Raw genomic sequence first — 24978 nt, 5'->3', positions numbered from 1 at the left:
GTCACTGACTTGAAAAAATCGATTAGAACGAACATTTTCTGTAATAATAGTTCTAATACTAATCCTTTTTTAACTCTGCTAATTATCGGTTTTCTTTATGTATTCAAATGAATTCAGTGTCATCAAAGAGTTTTCGACATCTCAATTTTCTTCAACCACAAGGTTTGTAGCTTTGTAACACATTAGCACTTTGTATCTAACTGATGCCTGATATACCCATTTAGGTCAGCCGTTCGTGATTTCTTTATTAGGAACTGGCCACTTGCGTTACAACTATTTCACAATTCGTCCCAAAAACTTGTGTAATCATGAAAATTTTACTCGCAAATCGTTAAAGAGATACGGTTGAGGAGCCGTAACATTTTACGATTAGTGTTTTAACCTAGGGCTACGATAAACATGTCCATGCAGATACGAGGAATTCAAGCTAAACTGTTGTAGATCCTTGATATTGATCAAGTCTAAGCGGTAATGGCCATATCGGTGAGCGGGAGTGTGTGGTCAGAGGGACCACCATATTTAGAAGCGTAGAGTAGTTTTAGCAAATGTGCGTGGGTTATGGGGCCGTTCACCTGCAGACCCTCTCAAATCGTTGCAGACCCTGGTTTGGTGTTTAGTCAAATGAAGTCAGACTTTTGACTCACTGTGGAATCAGATGGATGAGTTTCCATTTCTGGTTTAAGCACCAAGAATATTTGAGACAGATTTTTAATTGAAAAGATATCATAGATTATACTTTGACCAAGGAATATATCAGAATAGAAATATATTGCACTTACAAATCAAATAATTTAGTCTCAAGTCTCGTAAACAATTTCAACCACCGGAGCTAATTTAAATTATGCTAACTAGTACTGAGAGTCTAGTACTCAGAATTCCTATAACTAAGCAGGAAACATAAATATCGAAAGTAAACCGTTCTGGTTTAGGGTAAGAAATGAAGTATCAAGTGACATTTCACCTAGATGAGAGAATTACAGGCTCAGCTACGAAAGATAATTGAAATTATTACATTTGTAGGCTTGAGAAGTTGAGACAGTAAAATGGTTAAAAATACCGTATTAAATGACGAAAAATATTTTACTCAAACTGCTTCGAAACTTTTCACTACAGTCAGTCAACAGAAGCAAAGAGAACAATACAAACAATGCATAATATTATTTAGATAGTAATATAATATGAACAAAGAAATGCCGAGTGCAGTAGGGTATTGAAAACAAACAGAATCCCAGAGCAATGGTGACATGCGAGATAGTGTTATCGCAATGTCAAATATAACTATTGCAATGTCCTTCGCCATTTTAATTAAACAAGCCATTAATTTATGAAACATTTCACATAAAATGTTTTCGTTGGCACTTAAAAACGTAAAGTCTTTCCTACTAATTAGCATTGAATTGAATTTATTTGTAAATGCAAAGATACATCCAATTAGTCATAGATGTGTAAACACAAGTAATTTAAACAACATAATAATTTTCTTATGCATTCAAATTCGCAGATTCTGTTACAATTTTAATTCCATAAATTCCGTGTACATAGTTTGACTTGAAAAAGAGGAATTTTCTTTCAAAACTTGTATTTGATATAATGAATACAAAAGTTGGAAGCGCAACAACGTTATGCATGGTTATAATAATACTCGTGTGTTTAGAAATAATAACTCCCACTGCTAATTATAAACGTGTGCAAACCAGTGAAGCTGGGGCGCCTCGATACGGGTGTCACGCTGATATTATCAGATAAAAACAGGAAAAACACAGAGATGAGATGCCTACGTCAGAGTACGAACAATGTGGTAATATAAAATAACTTACGCGCTGCAAAACTAGCAAATGGCCTTGAGGAACGTACCTGCGAAAATAAACACGATGTTTTAAAGACATTTTGAAAGATACAAGTAACTAAAGATAACAATTGAAAAATATACACAAACTGTTTATTAGCACAGAATATTATACATATCATGGTGGTCATTGATATTCCAGGTCATATTTTATCGAAGAATGAGGTAATGAATGACAGTCGTCACCTTAAGATGATTGGTTTGCTTATTACTGCTAGATTACATGCACAACTTGGTCAGATTTAAAACGTTACATCATTCCGTAGTTTGATCCATTGAGATTTATACCTATCGTAAAATTTTTTACACGAGGAATAACTGTGTCGGAATGTCTTTCGAAGGGGAAATTGGCTACTCATTCATCATTACCTACTCCAAATGTCAAAACGACGTAGATGGCTATTGTGGGATCATTTTCTTTCACATACAGTAAAAGATCTTCTATAGAAAATTGAGGCTTGTCAAGTCAACCAGTCAGAGTTTTGGAATACTTCCCATTCAAAATCAAACAGGTCTTATTTTCGATGCAGTACATAAGGCGACGTGTCCGGTCCAAAGCCGCGAGAAAGTACAAGCAGTGAGAAGAAAGTGCGTGGAGGCAGAACACGCCCCGAGGTCAAATCGGAATTTAGCGCGGACGGTGCGCAGGAGTCGGTGCCAAATCATCGGCTTTTGATTGCCTTTTCGGAAGTATTCGGCAATCGTCGGCCTCTTTTGAAGAAAAAATCTTTCACAAATTATTATTTTGCTGACCGTATCAATCTTCGAGTCGGTCACAGTTATCTCAGAAGGTTTCGCTTGAAAATGCACAGAATTCTTTAGATCTGGTAATAAAAAATCGAAAGTGAAATGAACTTGATAGTAATAAATCTTCTATTTTTTGCTGCAGTGATTATTTATGATTAGCAAGTTACGAGTTAGCTGTTATAGTCTTAATTTATTATAATCATGTAAGGAAAGCTTCTTACTTAAAAAATAACATCCTTTGATCCAGATTGCACATGTGACTTCTTACGAAGAAACGATCATAAAATCCATTATGAACAAGCATACTAAATTGAATTCTCTGGTAACTAAGAAATTCGGCCTAAAGTATGCCGTGGTTCACGCAATGGTGAATCGGGGGCAACGTGTAATCGATTTTGATATATTTGTAATAATGGGGCGAAACGGTATCGTAGGCATTGAAAAGCGTTACAATTGGCAGGCGCCAGAGGAAGCTGGCGACGAGCTGTGGCGAAATGTGTGCCGAACTATTGTGGCACACGCTATTTATACTTATTGTAACACACAATCGATTTTACAAAACAACAAGTGATTCGATCAAGTGTGCCAAGAGAAATATTTTTCGAAGCCTTTAGATAACGGTTAAAATTTAACCACACTTCAGTTGGAGACTTCTGGTTAAGATAACCTTGCTGGTTTCAAGATAATTTTGAGTGATGATCGTAGATTACTGATAAATGGTAGATACTTCAAAATATTTCCAGACTCACGCAAACATAATCCAACGTTATAGACTGGAATCGCCATTTGGATTCAAGTGAGATGCATCCATCGGTTTCCCCACATAAATCACAGTTTTATTAAGCAATCTAATTAAATGAAAGTGCTGGCTCCATAATAGTGGTAGGCGTAGCGTGGGACAGGAACGAAGCCGTTTGAATGTGGGTGCATAAGCTGTCAAGGACGACACACCCACGGCACAACCAGCGACGCGTTATATTAAAAATTTACAAATTCGGAATCGCCATGATGTCACCGGTCGAAGACCCTCGAAATGTTATTCACGACCGACGGTAATCCTTTGACTCGACATTGCTTCTAAACTGATAATGCGTATGCTAAAGCAACAGGTTTTTTCTCCCAAAGAATCTTAATGCATCGAAGTCGTGAAGACGAATGCGACGACAGACCGAGACTCCAGCAAAATGGTAGGTGATTCATGGGCTATGTAAATAAACCGGGGCATCCAAACGTCTAATTTATTGTTCCGAACATCTGTTCACGGCTGCAATGATGTTACTCGCGTTTTGTAATATTACGGGACCATTGTTCGACCTTGATTTATCGACGGCAATTGAAAGATACAGCGAGAGGCGCGGAGCTGTCAGCGGCGATACAAAACACCATGTGACTGATGGGAATGACTGGGTCACGGGACAAAAGGATATAGATTAGAAACGTCCTGTACGCAAAGTAAAACAGTGGCTGAATTAACATATGTGTGGCATTTGTTTGACCATTGGCAGTCGAGGCCCGTCGACGCATCGGGGACATAGAAAGTCTCTCATCTTGACAAAGCTAAAAATGACCATACATTGACGGTGTAGGTGTGGATTTGCATTACAAATGTAAGAAGATACTATTAGAGTGACCACTTTCGATTCTACTCTATTCGTTGGTTGTCTAAACAATGTGGTTTTGCCTGGCTAACAATAGAATGTTCGTCATGTGATATTTCTACGAATTTAAAGAAAAACTCTTTCGGATGCAGTTTAATTAATGGTGCGTGTGTTGACAACGGAGGCCGATCATAGCATTCCATAAAAACAGCAGATAGACAAACAAAACCACGAGTTATAGATGTCGTTGGGGCATTCAGAGGCGTTCCCATGACGGCTGCACAGTTAGCACAACTGTTTGTAGTCGGCATTGTCACGTACCGACCTCCGCAACCTCCTAACTTGTAGGGCATACAAAACTCAACTTTGTTATGTAGAAACAGTGAATTTTAGCTGGCAGATAAGCTAACGAGTTGAGATAATTGGTGTGGAAGAGGCGCGTTGTTAGCATTCATTGGAGGTTCAAAGGTTCTGATGATCAACAGATGTCAACCTTGAGATACCTACTACCTAGCACAATATGCGTTGAAGAAATAGTAATTATCTGTCGTACTTAGGACTCACCTATCTCAAAGATAAAAGTAGGTAGTTATGATCAGACAGAATCTAATAGGAAATTGAATTTACAGGCAACAAAGATAAATAAGTTATCTCTATTTGACTTTGAAAATTAAGCTAAATCAGAAGTAAGTAAGCGACGAGATAATGTGCTTCAAACGATGAAAAACATCGATGCACCTCGAAGGAGGGAGAAGCAAAAAGGGCCGTTTAGGTAATTCTATTTTGGTTAAATGGCACAAGTTTCCGACGTCCGACGTTGATGGACGTAAGTAAACAAGTTGTCTAGAGTAATTTTTATTACAGGCTCGTGAAAAAAGGTTGTTTATGCTTTGATTCCAACTTCGTTGTAGGTAATTTAGAAACATGAAACCAAATATACGGTAGGAAATAAAAACAACACATGAATGGTTATTTTGATTTAAATTGGAAAGGCACACCAACAACAAAGAATACATCTAAAGATAATGTAACGGAACTTTTACTGTAAAAGTAAGTATCTTCAAACATTTTAAGAAATAAAAAGGTATTCAAATGTATTTCTCGTCAACTCGAAATGATAATAAGGAAATAACAAACCAATCTAACGCGTCGGAGTTCGAGTCAAGGTTATGTTATCAGATAGATCAGAGCTACCCATTTAATGGGAGGTGCATCCTGCACTTGCCGTATGCAGATTAACGAAGATTGAACTGTTGTGTACGTACTCCGCAACATAGATGCTATTGGTATAGTTCACGTGATCAACCATTAAAGAACCATTTGTTTGAGGGATTTGATGGAATGCATAACGCACTTCGATATTTTAAATATGAAAAGCAAAATTTACGGGTCGACAGCAAACTTGAAGATGCTTTATACTGTATAGCAATAAAAATAGCCTCACGATTAGATAAGTAAAGAAAGACGCAGATATTTCACTCTTCACGTGACTCATAGGATTAGCATAGGATTTAATATTAATGATAACACGATTATCCAATTTAATAAATGCGGGAAGAACTAGTTGACCAAGGAATGCTTGGAAACCGGTCCGAGGTCAGAGAAGGGTTCAAGTCATTGAGTGGGTAAGATAAAGATAAATAATGGATACCGCTCGCCGGCCGGGTGCTATCACTTTTTCTCTTTAATTGTTACTAACGGTCTGAGGTACCGTATGACGTGATGATTGCCAATTTCACACCTCTTATCTGGTCACCACAATGGGAGAATGCCTTTTTTGGCGGACAAACAAATATTATTGGCAGCGATAACGAATTTTACAGAATCCTTAAATAATATAAATCTTATAACTGTTTACATAGCCAAGACTACACCATGTTCATACACAATAAAATTGAGATATATAAAAATATAGTTACAGTAACAGCAAAAGCCACATTTTTTGGAGGGCTTATTGTGATTTGTGACTAAGTATTACTATTTAGAAAGATAAATAAAAGTAAAAGAGGAAATAAGATTTAGAGCATTGTACTTAGTTGAGCGCAATGAAACATCACAAAGTTGTGTTTGTAGCTGTTCGTGACCTTCATATTGTTTAAATTGGTGGTAAATGGCACAGTTATGACGTAGGAAACTAATTAAACTTAGACCAGAAGAGAGATAACATACCTGTTAAATGTGATAAGAGTCTTGAACCGGCACTTCATCAACAAAAAGTTGATCGTTTCTCAATTCTACATCTCAACGCGGAACCAAAGACAAGAAGAACTATAAAATCGGATAAGGAATAGAAAACAAGCTTGTGGGTTTAGTTCGCAGATCTAATTAGAAAATTATCCATCTCGTTCGTACCTAAACGTAAACACAAAAATGGCAGTTTTTAAAGAAACGCTCATTAAAGTTTCAGCTGTGGGTTAGTTAGGAATTTAGGAGTTAACAAGTTGACTCGAATTCTCTGTTTAAACAAGTCTGGTCGTCTCAACTGTTATGGTGCTTAGATGATCTCTTCAAATGTAGGTAGGTAACTGAACTTACCAGTTCTAGAACTGTGGTTAATCCTAAACCGATTAGAATCGTGACAGATGCACTTGATTCTTTTTCTATTCTATACTTCTAATGTTTTCTGAAATCCCGAAAGTATGTTTATGGGTCGAGTGAATTTTGGAGTGACTGACAATGAATTTACTCTTGGTATGATGTCGCTACGCAACATTAGTCACGCTGGAAGCAACCTTGATATTTAATTCACTTGTCAAGTAAGCCAAGGAGGCGTCAAAGGTAGAAAATGTTGTAATAAAAAATGCAAACTAAGTCATGTAAGCGTGATAGTTAATTTAACGTCTATTACTATGTCTTTAACTGCCGTATCAGTGTTAATAACACTCATAACGATTCCGCCGTTGTCACGGTATGCTCGTCAAGTATTATATTGCAGCTCTATTTGCCACTGGTGTGTTATGTGTACTACTACTAACCTAGATATTATCCTACTTTTTTACAACAACTTTATGTTTGACCGCATCTCGGCGATAGGTGAAAACGGTAATAAAAGTGATGGTGAACAACTGCTATAAACCATGTTTATTGGAAAGTTACTAAACAATGTTTTTGAAAATAGCCATGTAATTCATATCATAGCCGTGTAAGTTTCACTTGACACACTTCATTGAAACAGTGTGGAGCCAGCCAAGGAACAAAAAAAATATTCCCACCTCTCGTTCCCACCACTGCAACTCCTGTGTAGCCAGGATCTACAGCTTGACCGCCACACAAACCCAACCAATGNTTACGGTCGACCCGCCACCTCGGTTGGCGCGGGCCGATTTTATCAAACACCCACAACGAGAGAAAATAAAAAAGATGTTTACTCACCGAATATTTAACCAGAAAACACAAACGAGGCGATAAATAAACAGAATAACTTACAGTTTCCGTAGTTCGTGTCACATACAAACCGATTATTACACTCACAAACACTTATAAGCGATTTATCTATTTTTATAAGCAAAAACTCCCGAGAGCTCCGTACGCTAGCACTACACCGTGCGGGGCGGGGGGGGAAGCGAAGGAACAAGAACAGCCAAGGAACAAGACACAATAATGGTAGGCTGCTATTTGAAGAGATAGTTAGAATATCAGGGGCGTGCAGAGGCCTTATGCAACTAGGGATTGCCTGCCGGGCAAACGGTGTTTTATTCATCAAAATTAAATGGTGTGAACTTTAAACTAACACCCCTTCTTTAGCGATTAGTGTTAGTGAGGTCAAAGTACGACTATAGCTCTAATAATCTTATAAACTACACTTTACGACTAATATGAATCATAATAATGGCATTGAACCATTTTTATTGGTTATACAGACTAAATGAAATGATAACAGGGCCATTTATTGGGTTAAAGCGACCAGAACACACAGAACTGATACGAATGAAACAATTGGAAATGTTATCAATTTGCATGTACACTATTTTGTTTTAATTAAAAACGTCACAGTATTTGTTTTTAGATTAGATAGGAGTACAGGGAAATATTTTAAGGAACGCCTGTATAAGGCTGTGAAAGAGCAAATATTTGATTTACAAAATTTGCAGAACCTTTTAAAGAAAGAAAAAATTTGACAAGACTCCAACAAACTACGAAATACAGCTAAAAGTCTAGTACCTGGATTTGGTGGCAGTGTTACTTGAATAGTCCTCTTTAATAATACGAATTACGTTTTTTAGTGTTACTTAATACAATGCTAAGATGCCTTGAAATAATTATGAATACATGCAAGCAATTTGTCAAAAACAATGTTTTTGCGGTTCAAGATTTTTTAACCAGGATAAAGTTCATGGGCGTGAATGAAACTGAACTGAGGACCTCTGACACAGTGTGTACTTTGGTATCCATATTTTTACATAAACATTATGAGGTTTTCTTGCAACTTACAGCAACGAACGATTAGAAATACTGGGCCATGGACGCATGTAAACAAACAGTTATGCCATCGTACATTTTATATTATTATTTGCGCCATGTGGAATTCTGGCGTCTGTTTATGAGCATGGTCGGCGAGGTTCGGCCATTAAAGTATGAAATTCTTACAACTGCGCAAAATAGATATATTGACGACATTTATAACGTCATTACGGTCTACGGGAAAGTTATATTGTTGAGATACCGTACAGGTTTTTAACTGGTCTGTAAATCTTCGAAAGGTGCGTTAATAAGTCATAAATTATTACTTTAAAGGTGTTAGGAGAAAATTTTCCAAAGAATAGGGAAAATCAGTGAATACGGAGGTAAGTTTCAGGCAGGAAATATTGGCTGAATATCGAGCTATAGGCACAGTTTGGTCACAGAATAAGTAATAGTACCGTTTGGTTTACACAGGTAAAGACTGATGATGACTATTCAGATGGTGATGACGACATTAGAATTTTAGTGAATTTTAATTGTAGTGGAGTAGTTAAAATTTACTTTGTAGCATATGGTAAAATTCGTTAAATCGGTGGCCTCTGCAAAATGAGTTTGTAGCAGGTGCCTCAGATAAGAGCGATACTTTGTCCTCTTTTCTAATGTGTGCAACAATAGGAGGTTACATACTCTCCGCTGGCCTTGGATGGATGGAGTGTTTAGAAATTAGTCAGTTTGTAAGGATTACATAGAGCCGAAAGGAGGAAGAGGCACTTCAAGGAAAACTTCCGAGACTGTTCCAAAAATGTTTCCGATCTATCTGTCACACACAAAATATTGCCAGAAAGACAGAAAATAGACAGAATATAGAAGACCAAATTCTAAATTGACTGAAATGGTTTAGAAAGAGTCCTTGGTCATTGTCAAATGGCGATGAAACGGACACCGAAAGTATTTGTCCCGAGACTACATATTTCGTCCGGGTTTTTCTGGACCAGAAATCCAAGGGCATTTCTGCTCCAGCCAAATATAGCCCTTAATGCAGGATAAGGAGCAATAAACCAGCTAATTAGAGGTTTGAGTGTACACCGAATGCTAAGGTGGAGTTAATACCAATGCTGCGTTCCGGAGGCGAATGGCCCACTGCCAACGTGGGTCATTAGCCCACTGCACTACAACAGGTTGTGTGAATCAATTGGACGGTACTGGCTGCGCTTGCGACTCCGTTTGCGTGGTTAGGTAACTTTTTTACTGAATTAAGACAAAAACACGGCACGCGATGTCTGTCTATGCCCATGGAACAGAACTGACACTTACAGAAGGCGATTGCTTAAGAACAATCGCTAAAAGGGCGTCTTGACCTTTTAAATTTAAAATGACATAGGTCAGAAAACCGTGGGTGTATTGTACTATTTCCTATTGTTGAATTGCGGTGCTTCCTAGCACAAGTAACATCTGTTGCTTAACAGGAAGCTCCAACAACTTGTAACTGAACTAGGCTAAGTTAAAGAAATAAACGAATTTGAATTTGAATTTAAAACAAATTGTTTAATCAAAACTTAGTAGGATGTTTCCAAAGTTTTCATCAAGCAAACTCTACAAACTGTAGGAAATATGTAGCCAATTGTTTTCAATTCAATTACATTCACAGAATACACAATTACCTACATAGGTACAGTTTTTGTGTAAATGGTGTTCAAAAATTTAAAGTTTTTGATTAAGTTTAAATTGCAAACTTAATGGATTATTCTCTAATCAAATTGAAATCTGTTTGAAATTCAAGTTAAACTCAATAAATGTCAATGTACCTACCTACATTGAATGTTACTAGGTAGTAAATATTTATTTTATTCTGAGAATGAACTTAAAATTTAAAGACACATAGTGTATTTAAAGAATACTGCATATGAGTAACACTTGTACATAGGTACTTCATTTTTCTTAAACGAAGTAGTTAAGTATTTATTCTGTGCATAAACACACTGAGAACATTTGGAATTTGACAAAAACATTAACCTAATTTAATCAAATTTTGAATCATTAAACAATTAGTGTTTGTTATCAATTAATTATTCAGATAAACAATATTAGAGTTAATATTTAAATTATTGTTTTGAGGTAAATTGATGTCAGTTTTAAACCAGATGGTGGCTGATTCAATGGGTTTTAATCTAAAGGAAAATACTGCCATCAAACGAGGACAATAATCTTTTGAGGAAATCACAAATTAAATTGTTTTCAAATTGTTAAAATAACACTGAATTCCTGCACAACTATCTAACTTTTTGATAAAATATTTGGATCTTCCCTCAATGACAAATTGCAGGTCTAAAATATAGTGGCCAAAGACATGTTTAAATAAAAATAGATGGGTTTAAATCACAAACATTATTTCTGCGAAAGTAGAACGGTGTTCGGGTGTCCCCGTTCACTGTCTCTACCGGCTGTGTTATTTTTAAATCCTGCCACTTCCCTAGAAATGCTTCTTATTATAACACAGGCTCTGTAGCAAATTAATAGGTGACTGCTCAGACAGTGCGGACAAGAAAATAGTAATTATGTCATTAAAACCTTTAACATTCACAGTTCAATCCAAAATTATCTGCTAAAGACTATTAATAGCTATCAGGATTACCCTGGAACATGAAGCGCGGGATTCTTATTAAAAATTAGTACTCGTGCTTATCAGAAGTAGAGGAACTAGAGATAAATAGTCAGACAAATACAGGTAGGTCACCTGCCCGGAATTAAAAAGCAACAGGTGAAATTCCACTTGCACGAAAACCGGATAAATGAGTCCGAGGAACTAATACGGAGTGTCCCATGACCGTCTCAGATCAACTTTCACAGTACTTCGCAGACCAGGGTTTTCAAAACACCAAAACCTTCGAGTAGGGGCACTCAAAACAACAAATTTGAAAAACTATAAATACCTTTTCCTTCGCTCGTCCGGCATGTTTTTGCACTGATTTCGCAATTAGCGCACCTTTACTTTCTGCCATTTTAATCACTATTTCATTACCGACTGTCTTTATTTCTATACACCACCAATCTGCAACCGAATTTTTGGCTGCAGCTGTTAGACGTCACACGTCAAATTCCAAATGCGTGCTGTTGCCGTGCCGAACTTCACCGAATGACAGGCGAATCGGACACTAGCGCCCCGCTGACGGTTTCCTGTGATAGTTTGTTGCAACGTAGTACAGTCATTACGCAATAGATGGCAGTTATAATGTTATTTTCCTTTGACTGTTTTTAATGTTTTTATTACGGAATATATTTAATTTATTTTAAAAGATTTATCAAGGTACTAATAAAAATCCGTTATAATAAAATAAATTAACAATAGAAAGTATGCAGTCCTCTCCAGTCTTCATTTTTTTATTGATTTCTGATTTGTCATTTATCTGTCACTGTCAATGTGTCAGCTGTCCACATTGTTGTTGTGTTTTGTTACTTTTGTTTGTAATCACAGAATTTGCGTTTTCAGAGATCTTCTATTATATAAAAGAAAGTCGTGTTAGTTACTTCGCTTATAACTCAAGAACGGCTGAACCGATTTAGCTGAAAATTGTCAGGGAGGTAGTTTAGAGCCAGGAGAAGGACATAGGATACTTTTTATCCCGTTATTTATTGCCATTAAGGCGGAACAAAGTTCGCCGGGTCAGCTAGTATTACATAATTTTACATAGTTTTTTCAAGCGGTTTACATTCCTAATTCTCGATCCTGTTCAATAGTATCAACTTTTGTTGTTTAATCATACAGTGATGGTAAGTTTTTACGAGAAACACTTAAAGGGTATTTCGCCAAAAATGGTCAATTTTGCCTAATTTCCTTGGCACTAATTTTATTTTTGTTTTTAACTATTTTTAGTTTCCCATTGCATTAAGTAGTAAAAACTAAGCTAATATATCTAGAAGGGGTGTCATAATTCGTTTTAGAAACAAAGTTATGAGGTCATAAATTTTTGGTAGCCAAGGAAATTATTATAAATATTTTTTTCTCTAAGTTTTCTTCTGTGGTTTGCTTTTTTTTTGTTCGACCTATTTTTGTGTACTTTCGCAAGCAAACATGCCAATGAATATTATATCATTACGACCTTTTTACACAACTAAGGGAGATAAATGCAGTAGATTGAGTTAATAGTTAAAAACAAGTTTTTCTATATCTATTCTGATACCTATTTCTTAAAATGTAAATTTTAAACTTATTCCAATAAAGAAATACTCAAAATTTGACTTTACGCCGAATTATTAATGGTCTTTTATAATTTCCTAGGTCATTTTATGCCACGGAAAACAAGGAAATTAGGACCAAAGAAATTAGATTTATGCCTAAAAGACACCACAGACAAAAACCTATTTACCCTATACATTTACTATTTAAATCATGGGTTTACCCCTACAGACACTACATTTGTGTAAATAAACAATAAAATTAATCCATTGTTTAGTTGCAAAAAACCGTCCAAAGAAATTGACTTTTTAGTAAACAAAAACCCAAGGAGGGACCTATTTATGCGATTTGTCGCGAAACTGATCAACGACGTGCTGTCCTGCCTCAATGGCCTCTTGGGACGAAATGGCCGAGTGTAGTGGTGCAGTGCGTTACATTCTAAGTTTTTTCGTTTCGTTACAACAATGGTCGAAACGAAGACCCAGGGAAATTATACTTTTGACCTGGACAAGAACTTAACTTCACTTTATTTTCTTCCTATAAGTATTTGACATTTAAAGTTTTTATTTTCCGATAGCCAAATGTTTCTCAAATGTAAAGAGAGTGCTATTAGAATTAAATTACGCTTCAATTTGTTATAATGAGCCTTCATTTTGGCAAACAACAGTAATGGACATGACAAGGAAATTAGAAAAACGACTTTTGATTAAGTTTTTCCACGGTATTATTTGTAGTTTCTGCTATTGTAATAGCAAAAACAAATAAAACTTTTGATGAACTTTCCCATAAAAATAGTTTTATACAGATAGATATAAAAAAACATGTGTTCGCCTGCCTGGACACAGAAAATTTACTGTTTCGGCGAAATACCCTAAATTCACCAATCGTATCATCGTGGACGTGGATGGAGTATTGATGTTTTATAACTTTTTTTCAGGAGGGAAAAACGGAGTTGCAAAGGAATTTCATCGCCGAAGCCCGCCGCAAAGAGCTGGAGTCGTTCCAGCGAGCCCTGGACATCCAATGGCTCAACAGCCGGATGGAAGACGGCAGGATGGGCCGCTGCCTGGCGCTCATACAACGCGAGGCTGAGATGGAGAAGGATTTTCAGGAGGTAAAATCTTTTTATTGGCTGTGATGTGACAGGCTAAAACGGTGCTACACAATCGCCTGTTAATGAATTCCGTTTGCTTCACTTTTGGACATCAAAACAGTAGTGGTATCAAAGTAGAAGGCAAGCTGTAAGGTATTTGGCATAAGTGCCCTGAGAAAAGCTATCACATAGCCAATATCTATAATATAATAATAGGGACAACACTTTTTTCCCCTTTCTTGACTGGGTAAAGTAAAGAATCAGCTTGTTTTACTATCTAAATGCAGCTTATTTTATGAAGTGATAAACATGGACCTATAAAAATAGTTTTTTATAGGAGTTATTATATTTATATTTATTTTAGGGGTCATACTTTACGATTTATGAAGTGAGATATACCTCCAATTTCATGGTGTGTTTTTTGTTTGGCTTTAAACTATAAAGTTTAAGTTACTATTCAAATATTTCAGAGAACTGACCATGCAGCAATAGTCAATGCCAGGGCTCAGAAAGAGACAGCCCTCGGCATCGAGGTAGCCAAGGTCCGTCGGGAGGAGGCCTGCGAACTCCTACGGAGGCACTACTTACGGGAGAGAGACCCCAGCTTGAGGGAGCTGTTTAAGAAGTTGCAGGCCGGTTACGTCTGCCGAGATCTGAGACAGCAGATTCAGAATAATGAGTACAAGAGACTGCAGGACAAGGTTTGTTAAGAACTTAAGATATCAATCAATAACATAACAATATCATTGGTGATGAGTGAAACCTTGTAAGTCGAATTTTTACCAAAAACACTTTTTAATGTAATAAGTAGAAAACCTATTCAGGAGATGACGGTATTTTTGTCTTTCCTGAAAAATTGTGTTTTTGATACTTCTGAGGTTTTTGACGATAATTTGTAGTATTATTTTAAGCAGAAACACACTTTTGTAGTTGTGGTCTGCCAGTTATTTCAGTCTATTATTACAATGACAACTCTAACAGTTACAATAATTGAATATTTATGTTTTAAATGCTTTCCAAGTCTGATACTGGATAGTGGTAAGTTGAATTGCTTTTCTCTGAACTTATCTATGCAATCATTTATTTTTATCTACTACAACTAGTATCTACTGCAACTGTCTTCATTGTAGACTTGCAATATGCAAATGATTTTTCATTTGGAAATTTTACCTGTAATACAGATTTTCTTAAAATCTTCAATAGGCACCAGCTCTCACAATGCTGATCTATAGTTAAATAGATATTATATCCAAAATGTTATGTTACTGATCTGTTGTGAGAGAAATAAATAAATAATTATTATTTAAGAATCTGTAACATAATTCTGCAAACAGTAACTTAATAAAAACGACAACTATAGGCAGAAGAGCAACACGCCAACTTTGTTCTCCGCAACGCTCTGTATAACGATCACGAAGCTAAAGAAAGAGAAGAGAGAGAGAAGATGGAAAGAAACAGCCGGTACTGCAAGGAGTTACAGCAGCAGTTAGTCAACAGGCAGCGCCAGAAGCAGTGCCAATATGAAGACTCGCTGATTGAGAAGAAAATGCTGGATGAGATCATGAGGACCATTTCTGATGAGGATAAGAGGTAATGGGTCAAACTGGCTGATGCTAATTACATTTCTGTATAATTCTGTGATAACATCATTAATACAGATGTCTTGTTTATCTTTTCTTCTTATAGTCTTATGCATTTATAATCTGAAGTCATTGAAACTAATGTTATAAATTCTTAACAAAACCCCTTTTAGCCAAAATGGGGAGTGTAGGCCAAAATCTCCATTCGCTTCCTGTACATTAGAGAGACTAAATGAGCTGATGTTGATGAACTAAATCTTTATTTTATTTATACACTGTTAAAAGCACATGTTTGAGGGTGCAAAAATTCATTCCATAGCACAGGTTCAGCAAAACCAACGCGATCACATGAAACACGAACGTGATCAGCCGGCGTGCAGCGATAGCGATCAATGCATTTAAGTCTGATAGCCATCGCTGCACGCCGGCTGATCGCGTGTGATCGCGTTGGTTTGGCTGACTCTTTAGAGGATTTTTTGTTTTTATTAACCCTCAAAACACTTCAATAAATTCCAGAGAACTCCAACAGAAGCACGACCAGATGCAAAAGATGCGGCGCGAGATGGTGACGTTTCAGAAGGCGAGAGAAGCGTGGCGGCAGAAGCAGAAGCAGATGGTCGTCATCGAGGAGCGCCAGATCGAGCAGCAGAGGCAAGCTGCTGCTGACAGAAGCTCTGCTATGTAAGTGCTGGTGTTCAAAACCAAAAGTATTTATTCAAAAATATCGTTCGTTCAGCCAAATGACGTCCACTGCTGGACAAAGGCCTCCCCCAAGGTTTTCCACAATGAACGGTCCTGCGCTGCCCGCATTCAGGCTCTTCCCGCGACCTTTACCAGATCGTCGGTCCACCTAGAAGGAGACCTGCCCACGCTACGTCTCCCAGCCCGTGGTCGCCACTCGAGAACTTTCTTGCCCCAACGGCCATCGTCTCTACGAGCTATGTGCCCCGCCCACTGCCACTTGGATTTAGCAATTCTGCGAGCTATGTCGGTTACTTTGGTTCTCCTGCGGTTCTCCTCATTTCTGATTCGATCACACAGGGAAACTACGGGCATAGCCCGCTCCATCGCCCTTTGGGTGACCTTGAGCCTTCTTATGAGGCCCATAGTAAGCGACCACGTCTCAGATCCGTATACCATCACTGGCAACACACATTGGTCGAAGATGTCTAATGTCCGTGTTGCACCCACTCCTCAGAAGGTTGGAGACTACACTCGAAGTTGTTGACAATTATGTATACCTGGGACAAACAGTCCAGTTAGGTAGGTTCAACTGAGGTCAATCGTCGAATCCAACTCGGATGGGCAGCGTTCGGAAAGCTTCGCCATATACTCACGTCCGAAATACCGCAGTGTCTCAAGTCAAAAGTCAAAAATATCATAATAATAATATCATAAAAATATCATTATCATAATTTCATCATTTTATAAAAATATCTTGTTTCATCTCCAGTTTAATTTAACTGATATTTAATCTTCTACTAATTTGTCAGAATTGCCGAAAGGGAGCGCAAGATGCGTATGAAAGAAGAACTGAACCAGAAAATTGCTGCCAAAATATTAGCAGATGAGGTAAATCCTATCAAACATATTTTAAGGTGCTTATACTTATAGCAATATGACTCAAACTTGACTACTTTCTTTTCTCTTCAGGCAGCCCGTCAAGACCGCGAGAACATAATAAAGATGCTTCAAGAACAAGAGTTCTTAGAAAAGAACGTCCAAGACGATATCGCCGCGCGTGCCAAACAGGAGCGAGTGCGAACGGATACCAAGTCAGCTCTTACAGCTCAGATGGATACCAGGAAGCGACTGGCGCAAGAACAGAGGGAGAGAGAGGCTGAATTTAGGAAGGAGGTAAGACAAGGCTAAAGCCCGGTCTGTGAGCACGTAGAATTTTGTCCAATGACCCCAAGCTACCCATCCTTATCGCTCGCGCGTAATTATGTTGCTGTCGCGACTGTGCGACGCGCGCCCGCAGTGAGTGTGCGAGCGCGACAGCAACATAATTACGATGGGTAGCTTGGGGTCATTGGACCACATTCTACGTGCTCGCAGACCAGACTATAGCAACACTGTATTTAGTGAGAGAAGAAGGCGTCATAGTAATGCGAACTAAGCAGGAGCGAGTGCGAACGGATACCAAATCAGCTCTTACAGCTCAGATGGATACCAGGAAGCGACTGGCGCAAGAACAGAGGGAGAGAGAGGCTGAGTTTAGGAAGGAGGTAAGACAAGGGTAGCAACACTATTTTCTAGTGAGAGAAGAAGATAAAATAGTAGTGCGAACTAAGCAGGAGCGCGTGCGAACGGATACCAAGTCAGGTCTTACAGCTCAGATGGATACCAGGAAGCGACTGGCGCAAGAACAGAGGGAGAGAGAGGCTGAATTTAGGAAGGAGGTAAGATGAGGCTAAAGCCCGGTCTGTGAGCACGTAGAATTTTGTCCAATGACCCCAAGCTACCCATCCTTATCGCTCGCGCGTAATTATATTGCTGTCGCGACTGTGCGACGCGCGCCCGCAGTGAGTGTGCGAGCGCGACAGCAACATAATTACGATGGGTAGCTTGGGGTCATTGGACCACATTCTACGTGCTCGCAGACCAGACTATAGCAACACTGTATTTAGTGAGAGAAGAAGGCGTCATAGTAGTGCGAACTAAGCAGGAGCGAGTGAGAACGGATACCAAATCAGCTCTTACGGCGCAAATGGATACTAGAAAGCGACTGGAGCAGAGGGAGAAAGAAGCTGTATTTAGGAAGGAGGTAAGACAATAGAGGAGTTGATATTTTATTTAGAAGTGTAAGAGAAAAAGTGGGTAAAAATAGTGGGGATTCATTTACAAAAACTGTTGTCGTATAATAGTATTCAATCGGTAACACTTTGGCTGAATTGCACCAACTTACTTTAACCGTAACTTTAACAATGACCGGTGCTTTTTGTATGGAGTTTGACAGATTTTTGACATTTGTCAAAGTTACAGTAAGATGGCGCAACCCAGCCTTTGTATTAATTTGGTTGAGCATAATCGTTCCATGCCATAGGAACAAATATAATTTTTTTATGAAAATTAATTCCCCATTTCAGAGCGAAGCAAAAATGGCCGCTGAAAACGAGAAAGAGCGCGATAAAGAGCGAAAGAAAAGGGAAAAGAATCGCGCATACTCCACCGAACTTCTAAAACAGATTCAGAGTAACGCCGCGCGCCGCGAGAAAGACCGCGTCTTGGAGGAGAACCGCGCCAAGCAAGTGTGGGACCACGACAAGAACTGGTGAGTACCATAGTGAGAAAAGAACCGAGCTTACTCCACCGAACTACTGAAACAGATTCAGAGTAACGCCGCGCGCCGCGAGAAAGACCGCGTCTTGGAGGAGAACCGCGCCAAGCAAGTTTGGGACCACGACAAGAACTGGTGAGTACTTACCTGCGGGAATAAGTTAGCTAGTTGATACTCTTACTCCACCGAACTACTGAAACAAATTCAGAGTAACGCCGCGCGACGCGAGAAAGACCGCGTCTTGGAGGAGAACCGCGCCAAGCAAGTTTGGGACCACGACAAGAACTGGTGAGTACTTACCTGCGGGAATAGGCTAGTATCCTAAAAAATTTTTTTTAGTCCGTCATGTTTAATATAAAAAAATATTGGACACATATATTTTTATTTATCAATCTAACAAATAATTACATAGTTATGGTGCGTTGAAGTTCCGCACGGACGTCACAACGTGCGGCACTTTTATGCACGCATTGACGTCACGGGCCTCTTCTTATGAACTTTGGCGCGCTTTATCTCTTTCAATTTTCATTAGTTTGTAAAAGTGAAAATACGTGTAGAGTATTTTTTGATAAGTTAACTGACGGACTAATTAAAACTCTTGCTTTCTGACCCAGGAAACATCCCTATTACACCCGTATTCACGAACATTACTATGAGGTCTCACAGTGCGCGTGGACGCACAGGGTGACACATGCACCAATCACAGAGCTCTATTCAACGTCACGAACATTACTATGAGGTCTCACAGTGCGCGTGGACGCACAGGGTGACACATGCACCAATCACAGAGCTCTATTCAACGATGTGCGCTCGATTTGCTGCTTCACTTAAGCAAGTATCGTTTGTGAATACGGGCGTAAGTTAGCTAAAGTACGGCCAACTAGAAGCGATACAAAAGGTCGATGCGACTTTCGAAAATTGACAATCTATTCTGTCTCTTCCCATCTTGTGTATTTGTCGTAATGTCTCGTTCTCGCGCCAAAATATGTCACAGTCAAACCCTTCGGCTGGGTTGCACCATCTTACTTTAACTTTGACAAACGTCAAAAATCTGACAAATTCCATACAAAAAGCACCGGTTATCGTCATAGTTACCGTTAAAGATATGACATTGGGTTTGTTTACATTTGGTGTCGCTTCTCGTTGGCCTTACTTTAGTTGATACCACTAGCTATTATGATTCTGTGAGCTATTAATCCGCGATTCTCTTATAGATTCTGTATGCTAGCGTAATTTTTTCGTCAAATCAGAGAATTTACCCAAAATCAGCGCAGAGGGCGCTGGTAGTACAAGCAGTAAATTGATTTAAACCTAATTCAAATTCGTTTATTTCTTTAACTTAGCCTAGTTAGTTGTTGGAGATTCCTGTTAAGCAACAGATGTTGCTTGTGCTAGGAAGCACCGCTCTTCTATAACAATATAACAGTAGGTAGTTGCTAATTATAGCCAATTGAGGATATCATCTGCACTTCCCGTGCGATTTTCGCATATTTGTCTTTTAGTCTTGTTTACAATGCTCGGAAAGATACTTTGCCGTGCATCTTGTAAAGGTGTTTACTCTGCCGAAACCTTTATGTCTATGTCTCTTTCACTCAATAGTCAGAAGCAAACGTCCTGCAAACCAAGTGAGTTCAAATTCCACCTGAAGTGACTAGGCACTTACAGGGCAGATATTATTATGTACCATCCTAGACTGCATCCCACTTAACATCAGGTGCGATTGTGGTCAAATACCCGCCTTGTTATGAATAAAAAAAAGTAAATTGGCTCTTTTGTCAATTTTAGAATTTTTGTCGAACGACGACGACGAACGAGAGGGTTTTGTAAATTAATTATCATGCCACCCTCATTGTAGGTTACATAAAGTAGGTACATAAATACAATAAAATTATCTACGTTTATTATTTCGTTATTTATAACATTAAAGTCAAAGTCAAAGTCAAAATTTCTTTATTTGTTTAGACTAATAAATAGTTCTTACAAATCGTCATTTTGCTCTTAAGGAGCCTCTACATGTCTCATAATCTTTTTACCCTACCAGCGCTTCGAGACCAACATTTGGCAAGTGCTGAGAAGAAGCGCCGCAACAAACTCAGTCACCACTGTNGCAGTAAATTGATTTAAACCTAATTCAAATTCGTTTATTTCTTTAACTTAGCCTAGTTAGTTGTTGGAGATTCCTGTTAAGCAACAGATGTTGCTTGTGCTAGGAAGCACCGCTCTTCTATAACAATATAACAGTAGGTAGTTGCTAATTATAGCCAATTGAGGATATCATCTGCACTTCCCGTGCGATTTTCGCATATTTGTCTTTTAGTCTTGTTTACAATGCTCGGAAAGATACTTTGCCGTGCATCTTGTAAAGGTGTTTACTCTGCCGAAACCTTTATGTCTATGTCTCTTTCACTCAATAGTCAGAAGCAAACGTCCTGCAAACCAAGTGAGTTCAAATTCCACCTGAAGTGACTAGGCACTTACAGGGCAGATATTATTATGTACCATCCTAGACTGCATCCCACTTAACATCAGGTGCGATTGTGGTCAAATACCCGCCTTGTTATGAATAAAAAAAAGTAAATTGGCTCTTTTGTCAATTTTAGAATTTTTGTCGAACGACGACGACGAACGAGAGGGTTTTGTAAATTAATTATCATGCCACCCTCATTGTAGGTTACATAAAGTAGGTACATAAATACAATAAAATTATCTACGTTTATTATTTCGTTATTTATAACATTAAAGTCAAAGTCAAAGTCAAAATTTCTTTATTTGTTTAGACTAATAAATAGTTCTTACAAATCGTCATTTTGCTCTTAAGGAGCCTCTACATGTCTCATAATCTTTTTACCCTACCAGCGCTTCGAGACCAACATTTGGCAAGTGCTGAGAAGAAGCGCCGCAACAAACTCAGTCACCACTGTCTGCCGGTTAATATAAATAAATAGAAATAGTAGTAGTAGGTACATTCGATTCAGGAGCAGTTCACTGAATTTACCATGCATTCTTGTATGGTGTATCATAAGAATGGGCATACAAGATTGCGTGGTATAGCCTGACCAGGAACATAAAAACCCTCGCCATGTTGCGGAAAACTAATGGTACTAATTTCTTTTAATGGCAACAGTAACTGAAAACTTCATTGACATGTCACCATGCATGTCAGTCTATTGTTGTCAAAGTGTAAACAAACTTTATTTTAAATGTGTGCAATTGATTTCGTGAATTAAATTGCTAAAATATTTTTATAGTCGTGAAAGAAAAGTGGTTCACGATGTGTTAATGTATTTGTCGAAGAGAAATACTAAGGGTTCGGACAATATTTTCATTGAATAATGTTTCCGACAAAGGTTGTCAAATTGACTGACATGTTTATCGTATGGTACAGTCCACTATGAAAATTAGCTGTAGTCTGTTTCAACTACCTATTTTAAAGTTTTTTGTCACTTTCTAAGTTTTGAATTTTATGGAATTGGGAAAGAAGTACCGAGTTTGAAGCGTTCATGAGCAGACATTGCAGTTGAATATTCATGTTCTGAATTTGATTATTGATGAATAATAAAATAAATCCTACTAGCTCGATTGATGGTTTCATTTAATTTATTTAAACCAGGTTATCTTTAATAATATTTTTCGTTAATTTATGAAAATATCAAATTAGCCCGTAATCCTGAATCCTGATACACAAATTTAGCCTATTAATTTAACACATGTACGACTGTACTCAGTGTTGCACTATCAAATGCAATTGAAGCGCCTCTGTGCCAGGGTTTTTATGTTCCTGGTCAGGCTATATATTAAACAAGGTAGTGAAATTGACATTTCAATTCAAATCCAAATATTCTTTTACAGGCGTTCAGAAGTAGCCCAAGAACGTGAGAAGATCGTCGAAGAACACGTGCCTTACTTGCTCGGCTATCTCCAGGCCGGCGTGGTCAAGCCCGAGGACTTGCCCGCCGTCCAGCGCGGCGCCGCACAGCATGACGAGCTGAAGACCCTGGATGTGGCTTCCCTGGTGTCAGCGAGGAAGGCTAAGACGCATCCGAAGTGCAACAAGCAGTGCAGGATCATTAGGGAATACTAATAGGCCCGGTTTTTCTATTGCCTCATGCCAAGATCCACCCAAAGTGCACCAATCTTCAGGGAGCACTATTAGGCCCGATATTTCAATTAGTCCTTGTCAACCCACCTAAAGTACAATAAGCAGTGCCACATCGTTAGGAAACACTATTAAGCCCGACATTTCTATTGCTCCATGACCCACCCAAAATGCACCACTTTTCTGTAGCACCTCACCAAGATGTTACCAAAAGTGAAATAAACAGTGAAGCATCTTCAGGGACCATTATTAGGCCCGATATTTCTATTGGTCCTTGTCAACCTACCCAAAGTACAATAAGCAGTGCCACATCATTAAGGAGTACTATTACGCCCGACATTTCTATTACTCCATGCCAAGATCCACCCAAAGCGTACCAATTTTCCATTGCGCCTCACCAAGACACATCTCAAGTTTAACCAGCAGTGTTGGATCATCAGGGAGTGCTATTAGGTCCCTTCTATCACGTGCCCTACCTGCTCGGCTACCTCCAGGCCGGCGTGGTCAAGCCCGAGGACTTGCCCGCCGTCCAGCGCGGCGCCGCACAGCATGACGAGCTGAAGACCCTGGATGTGGCTTCCCTGTCATTTCATTTGTCATAAGAGCTACTCCCTGCCAAGTATCATAAGTAGTGCCGCATCTTTAGGGAGTATTATTAGGCCCGACATTTCTATTGCTCTAAGCCAAGACCCACCCAAAGTGTATCAATTTTCCGTTGTGCCTCACCAAGACACATCCCAAGTGTAATTAAGAGGGCCAGATCATTAGGGAGTACTAATAGGCTCGACATTTCTATTGCTCCATGCCAAGATCCACCAAAAATGCACATTTTACGTTGTGCCTCACCAAGATGTTACCAAAAGTGAAATAAACAGTGAAGCATCTTCAGGGAGCACTAATAGGCCCGACATTTCTATTGGTCGTTGTCAACCCACCCAAAGTACAATAGACAGTGCCGGATCATTAGGGAGTGCTATTAGGTCCCTTCTATCACGCGACATTTCTATTGCTCCATGCCAAGATCCACCCAAAGCGTACCAATTTTCCATTGCGCCTCACCAAGGCACATCTCAAGTTTAACCAGCAGTGCCGGATCATTAGGGAGTGCTATTAGGTCCCTTCTATCACGTCCCTACCTGCTCGGCTACCTGCAGGCCGGCGTGGTCAAGCCCGAGGACTTGCCCGCCGTCCAGCGCGGCGCCGCACAGCATGACGAGCTGAAGACCCTGGATGTGGCTTCCCTGGTGTCAGCGAGGAAGGCTAAGACACATCCTAAGTGCAACAAGCAGTGCAGGATCATTAGAGAATATTAACTAGCCTTACTTTTTCATTGGGCATCATCAGGGAGTACTAATAGGCCCCTCATTTCTATTGTTCCATGTCAAGCAAGACTCGCCCAAAATGCACCACTTTTCTGTTATGCTTCACCAAGACACATCCCAAGTGTAATTAAGAGTGCCAGATCATTAGGGAGTACTAATAGGCACGGCATTTCTATTACTCCGTCCTATGACCCACCCAAAGTGCACCATTTTTCTGTAGCGCCTCACCAAGATGTTACCAAAAGTGAAATAAACAGTGAAGCATCTTCAGGGAGCATTAATAACAAACAGCATGACGAGCTGAAGACATTAGATGTAGCTTCGTTGGTGACGGCGCGGAAGGCTAAGACGCATCCGAAGAGCAACAAGCAGTGCAGGATCAGCGTCGGACTGGCCATACAGTCGGGGTGGCATTTGCCAGCCGGGCCCCAGCCTGCGCGGGCCCCCCACGGGCATGGGTTGCGGGGCATGCGGCAACCGTAGCACGCAGAGGGCCCGCGCAGGGCCGTCTTTAACCTATTAGGGGCCCTGGGCACTTAAAGATCAAGGGGGCCCATATCATCTGGAGAAAGGTATTTTTAGTAGACGGGGGCCCCCAGTGTTGCCAACTTAGGGGTTTTCCCCCCAGATTTACGGGGTAAATAAGTGAGATGGGATTTTTAGGGGTCTAAAATTTTTAGGGGTATTTTTAGGGATTTTTTGACTCTTTAAATACATATTTTGAAATTTATAACATTATTATTGTTATTTTTTTAAGATAAATATACCTACAAATGGTAGCCAACAGAGACATTAATATTTATTTCTTGACTTGAAATATTTCATGTATTAAATAATTTAT

General features: G+C 39.0%; 2 protein-coding genes across 3 annotated transcripts in view; one reads left to right on the top strand and one right to left on the bottom strand.

The window, feature by feature from the left end:
• Amph (amphiphysin) overlaps positions 1 to 11731 on the bottom strand; it is a 55432-nt gene extending 43701 nt beyond the window's left edge. For both annotated transcript variants that reach the window (XM_028307531.1, XM_028307532.1), the window contains exon 1: positions 11523 to 11731. In XM_028307531.1, coding sequence (XP_028163332.1) covers positions 11523 to 11591 — 69 coding nt within the window. In that variant the 5' untranslated portion in view covers positions 11592 to 11731. The remainder of the gene's footprint in view (positions 1 to 11522) is intronic.
• Positions 11732 to 12261: 530 nt separating this feature from the next.
• LOC114354950 (meiosis-specific nuclear structural protein 1) lies at positions 12262 to 23387 on the top strand. The gene is made up of 10 exons (XM_028307574.1): positions 12262 to 12360; positions 13704 to 13880; positions 14330 to 14560; positions 15220 to 15449; positions 15956 to 16120; positions 16933 to 17011; positions 17093 to 17233; positions 17605 to 17667; positions 18529 to 18713; positions 22569 to 23387. Exons 1-10 carry the CDS (start codon positions 12358 to 12360, stop codon positions 22798 to 22800), a joined length of 1506 nt encoding a protein of 501 aa, XP_028163375.1. The 5' UTR covers positions 12262 to 12357; the 3' UTR covers positions 22801 to 23387.
• The last annotated feature ends 1591 nt before the right edge of the window (positions 23388 to 24978 follow it).

This window comes from Ostrinia furnacalis, unplaced genomic scaffold, assembly GCF_004193835.3.
Source record: "Ostrinia furnacalis isolate ACB-3 unplaced genomic scaffold, ASM419383v2 OfSCF2279, whole genome shotgun sequence".
Lineage (NCBI taxonomy): Eukaryota > Metazoa > Arthropoda > Insecta > Lepidoptera > Crambidae > Ostrinia > Ostrinia furnacalis.
Note: the sequence above shows the minus strand (reverse complement) of the source record. Positions and strands in the feature narration are given on the sequence as shown.

Coding starts and splice junctions, on each gene's coding strand:
- LOC114354950 (XM_028307574.1), top strand. Junction 15,450..15,955: donor ATTTCTGATGAGGATAAGAG/GTAATGGGTCAA, acceptor AATAAATTCCAG/AGAACTCCAACAGAAGCACG. Junction 18,714..22,568: donor TGGGACCACGACAAGAACTG/GTGAGTACCATA, acceptor ATTCTTTTACAG/GCGTTCAGAAGTAGCCCAAG.